At 33.1% G+C, this 5,018-nt stretch overlaps 1 protein-coding gene across 1 annotated transcript; it reads right to left on the bottom strand.

The window, feature by feature from the left end:
• Positions 1 to 1,052: 1,052 nt before the first annotated feature.
• Positions 1,053 to 2,103, bottom strand: LOC131930766 (ER membrane protein complex subunit 8). The gene has a single exon (XM_059287375.1). The coding sequence runs from the start codon at positions 2,087 to 2,089 to the stop codon at positions 1,484 to 1,486; it is 606 nt and encodes a 201-aa protein (XP_059143358.1). The 5' UTR covers positions 2,090 to 2,103; the 3' UTR covers positions 1,053 to 1,483.
• Positions 2,104 to 5,018: the final 2,915 nt, after the last annotated feature.

Here is a 5,018-nt window from a genome sequence, read left to right as displayed (position 1 = left end):
TGGTTCAGTGGTTTTGTTTTACACCCGTGTGCCGACAACGGACTCTGGATAACTGTCAAACGAATTCTAATGACATGTTGCTCGAGCTGTAAATCTATTTTTTTGTGTCGTGGGCTTTTAACTTATGTAAGAATTTCCAAATCTGTTTTAATTGTAACATTGGACGGGATTTCTTCCAACAATATCAAGTAGTGAACATTTTATGCGACATATGGACGTTGGCTTCAGCCTGCATTTAATTATGGCTAAGTCCGTCTTACAACAAACTGGAAAGTGGCATTTGTTTACTTTTGGAGTTTTCTAAGGCTAGGACTAGGGCTTGGGTTTGGGCTAAGCTGCAGTTGTGGCTGTTGTTAATAGCTTAAAGTTATTTACAGACTATATGAAGATTAAGGCGGGTGATTAATGACCCAACACTAATGACTGCTTAATGTACTGAAAAGAAAACTCACTTGGGAATTCTTAAAAAAATCCCGCCATCAAAAATCTCATTGCGTAACGCTACTTTAGTACCCACGTGGAAAATGTAATTCCTTAGAGGCATTTGTAGCCTTGGGAAACTGGGGAGAACACATACAGTTAGATTTGTGTTAAAAATTTAATTACAAAAACGAGGCTACAATTGCAAACTCACATATACAAACTTTCTCGAATCTAATATATAAAGCTCAATTCTTTATGTTTGTATTTTTTTTTCTTTCTTTTTTTCTGTATGTTTGTATTTTTTTTTTGTTTTTTTTTTAAAGATTCTTTTATTTCACATGTTAAATGCATATTGTGTCATTAACTAGGTTTTATTTTATTTTTTTGCATCAATTTTCCAGACACTCCAATGCAATATTTATAAAAGTAAATGCATGATCACATTAGAAGGTCCATAGAACATAAACAACAGAAATAAATAAATATTAATAATTAATCTTTTGTAATGCTATGTGTCACTTTTCTGATGATGTGATTTCCATTTTTATAGGTCCACAAAAGAATGTAAACATTCTTTCATAAATGTTTTTTTTTTTAATTTAAGTGGTCCCCACCATTTATTACAGTTGTATATTAAAACTTTACTTTAAACACTTGGGAAAAAAAGTGTCTTCAATTTTCTTAACCAACCAAAATTTTACAAAACATTAAATGCTTTTTGTTTATGAGAAAAAGAAATGTGTCTATAAAGTTTGCATACAGAGATTTTAAGAAAATGTGATAACCATCAATAATAACACTTAACAATTCTTTATTCTGAATATAATAAATTTTATAACAAAAAGAGGTATGCTAGCATCATACAGACTTGTTAAACACAAGCATTACACTTAGAATGAGTTCTTCCTTATACTAACAATAGTCTTAATGTAACACTCATGTACAGACAAGCAATCACCTTTTTAAATTATGACATTCACAGCTCTCACTGGCCACTTACATGCAAAGGTTATTTTAATATCTTACAAAATGAAATTTGCATGACTGAATGGATGCAATGTTATATACACCGAGCAATCATATCATTAAGTTCCAAGTTCCTCCAATCATTCCGAACATCATCTAAATGGTTGTCAAAATCTTTTACATGTCGCTGTGCTCCAGACTTGAGTAGGGTGTAGAGGCATTGTTCTTTTTGTAACTCATCTTCTGTTGAGGAGCTCTTCTTTTCTATTTCTTTCCATCCGTTTTCTTTATGAGCAAACACTTTATATGGCTGGGAAACAGTTTCTGGTTTTACTTTCCTGTTGTCAATTAGGACACAAGCATCATGGAAATTCTCCTGAACTTTCGTGCCCACTGTCTTAGAAACATGATTCATTTCATTTTCATTCAAATTTTCATTTGCCTGATAATATCCAGCAATAACCAATCCTTTACTTTTACAGTAAGCATCAACGTGCAAAAGAGCGATTTCTAACATGGGTGCTAAACCTAATGACACATGGAATAGAGGAACGCAGTCAACATAACGTAGTGATTTAGTCAGATCTTTATTTTTGTTATCCTCCGCCAATAAAATGCCATTTACTGAGCTGTGGGGATATTTAGCAGCATGCAGTAACAGTTTGCAATGAGCCCGTACACTAACAGTAGCGTCAGCCATTTTGTTATTTTTTATCGACTAACCCTAACCCTAACCCTAACCCTAACCCTAACCCTAACCCTAACCCTAACCCTAACTCTGTATGTTTGTATGTAAAATGTTTGTAATCGAGGATTACAATGGAATATCACAAAAAACGAAAAAAATTGATACTTTCACGGAGTCAAGTGTTAGATTATTAAAGCGCTCATGGTCTAAATGCATGGTTTAAAAAATTAATACTGAAAGTGTTGGGAAATAATTTTCATTTTTCAAACTGATAGTAATAATTGTCGGCATGTTCATTAAAAACAATTTTAAAAATATCATTTTTTACAAAAATTCTAATTATGTCTGAAAATTATTTATATTTAGTCCTTTAGCACTTACTTCCCTTTGATAAATTAGGAAAACACAATTACTTCCCTTTATAAAACATTGCATTAGTGGAAAAGAATATACTTTTTATTACTTTGTTTTGGTGTTAGGAAAACAATTATTACATAATTAGCGGGGATTGATTAAGTGCAATGTTGTAGGTATTTTTAATACTGCCTTTTGTTTATTCTATACACTAAACATACTGTTTACTAATTATTTTTTTTTAAATCAATAACATTTAATAAGCCAGTTCCTACAAAACCTATATGTTTATTTCTTTCCGTTTACGGGTAAGCTTAGAGTATTATAATTGTTCACTAAATTGAAAGAGGCACGTCCGCCGGCGCCCCTGCACGGTTTGATTTGGCGCCCTGGGCTATCATGTGAGCGCTATGCTGAAAAATTTCGTTTTAAACAGTGCGATCGACCGTGGATAAGAAAGGTTACTATAATCTTTAAGTTAATCAAATCCGGGCGTCCTCCGGCACCCCGACAGGGTGCTATTTGGCGCCCCGGGCCTTCCCGTGGTACCTACGTTAGCGTAAGTGAGTTCAAAAGACTATTAATCAGTTGGGTACTATAGTCGTTTACTTACTTGAATCAGGCGGTTACGCCGCACGTCGTCATGGTGAGATTTGGCGCCCCGTGCTAGACTATGGACACTTTGAGTTTATCTTTGCGTTTGTGTTTCCGTTGTGTTTGAGTTTGGGTTTGCGTTTGTGGTTGTGTTTGCGTTTGGATTTTAGTTTGGGTTTGTTTTCGTTTGCTTTTTTCTTTGCGTTAGTGTTTTCTTTGAGTTTGCAGTTGTGTTTGTTTTTTTGTTTGTGTTTATTTTTGTGCTTTCGTTTTTGTTTGTACTTGTGTTTGTGTTATGTTTGCGTTGTTTTGTTTTGGTGTGTTTTGGTTTTGTTTGGTTGTGGTTGGGTTTGTCTTTGCGTTTGGATTTGTTTCGTTTTCTTTTTTTGTTTGCGTTAGTGTTTTCTTTGTGTTTGTGGTTGGGTTTGTCTTGCATTTGTTTTTGTGTTTTCATTTGTGTTTTTGTTTGTTTTGTATTAATGTTATGTTTGCATTTTTTGTGTGTTTTGGGTTGTTATGGTTAGGGTGGGCAATGCCGGGTAAATGCTGATTACTAAACACACAAGTTATGGTACTTTACAGATACGTTTTTCAGATATGCCAGTGCAGGGCCTGGCCGGGACGACTAGTATTCTTATATAACACTGCCTGCGGGGGATGGCAACTCGGGATATAGACAATATTCTAAATCCATTTTTACTTTCACGTGTATATGAAATATAGGGAAAGTATTGTAATCGTGCAAAAAAAAAATCGAGATTTTTGCAAATCTCGACGTTTTACACCTCCCTGAGTCAGAAAAACTTAATTTTGCAATCTTGTCCGTATAAGTGTGTGTGTGTGTGTGTGTGTGTGTGTGTGTGTATGTATGTGTGTCTGTAAACACGTTAAATTGAGTACCGTTAGAGCTAGGTTGATGAAATTTCAAATATAAAAATTATATTAAATTTGTAGATCCGTTTCAACTTTTCAACGATTTCCGATAACCGGAAGTGGCACTTATTCTACTTTAAATTTTTCAAAAGCCTATAACGTGAGTACTATTTCAGATATATAAGTGAAATTTCACATATAAGTAAAAAATATAATTCTCTTTTCTGCTTTATATCAAATTTTGAGTAATTTCCGTTGACCGGAAGTAGTAATTTACGCTATTTCCGATTTCTCAAAAAAACTAATGTAAATTTATAAAGTACTAATAATATTCCGCACTATTATGCACATTTTATTTTGCGTTCACTTGGTGTGCAATTCTTTTTTCTACGAGATTTTATTCTATTTTTAAAAAGTTTAAGTATTTAAAATGGATTAAAAATCATGTCTATATCCCGAGTTCTCATCCCCTGTTGTTTTATATAAGAATATTCGAGATAGTTTAGGGGAGATCACTCCCGGTTTATTTATTGTTCTTTTATGGTTTTGTCATTAGCACATATTATCCCAAGGTCTCACAATTTTATAATTTTTGGACATGGCTTAGCTTTTGGGCACTGAATTAAGGAATGACTATGGATTCTTTAAAAAAATCATTTTTTTTTAAAAATATCGATTTTTTTTTAAAAACGTCCCATAAACGAAACGCTACCAACGAACGGCCCCATGTAAATATATTGCACATTTTTTAAAATCACGAAATACGGCTAATCGCGTGAAAATTAAGCTGTAAACTGAGTTTGTATTGTTAGACCAATGATTACATTGTTAAGGACCAGTGGCGTAGCGAGGTCAGGTGTCACCCGGTGCGGCACCTAATGGTGTCGTCCCCGTAAGAAATATATATATATATATATATATATATATATATATATATATATATATATATATATATATATATATATATATATATATATATATATATGTATATATTTCATATACGTATGTGCATATGTATTCAAATATTTTTTCATACATGGATTAACATAGCTTATTACTATTCTCAACTACCCGTTTTTCTCAGGCATATATATTGCAACGTTGAGTTGATGTGACTCCC

Source organism: Physella acuta, unplaced genomic scaffold (assembly GCF_028476545.2).
Source record: "Physella acuta isolate Inbredline_101_S28 unplaced genomic scaffold, ASM2847654v3 ptg001841l, whole genome shotgun sequence".
Classification (NCBI taxonomy): Eukaryota; Metazoa; Mollusca; class Gastropoda; family Physidae; genus Physella; species Physella acuta.
The sequence above is the reverse complement of the archived record's forward strand: the minus strand, read 5'-3'. Positions and strand labels throughout refer to the sequence as shown.

Excerpts from the sequence above, each read along its gene's own strand:
- LOC131930766 (XM_059287375.1), bottom strand. The coding sequence starts at position 2,089 with ATGGCTGACGCTACTGTTAGTGTACGGGCTCATTGCAAACTGTTACTG.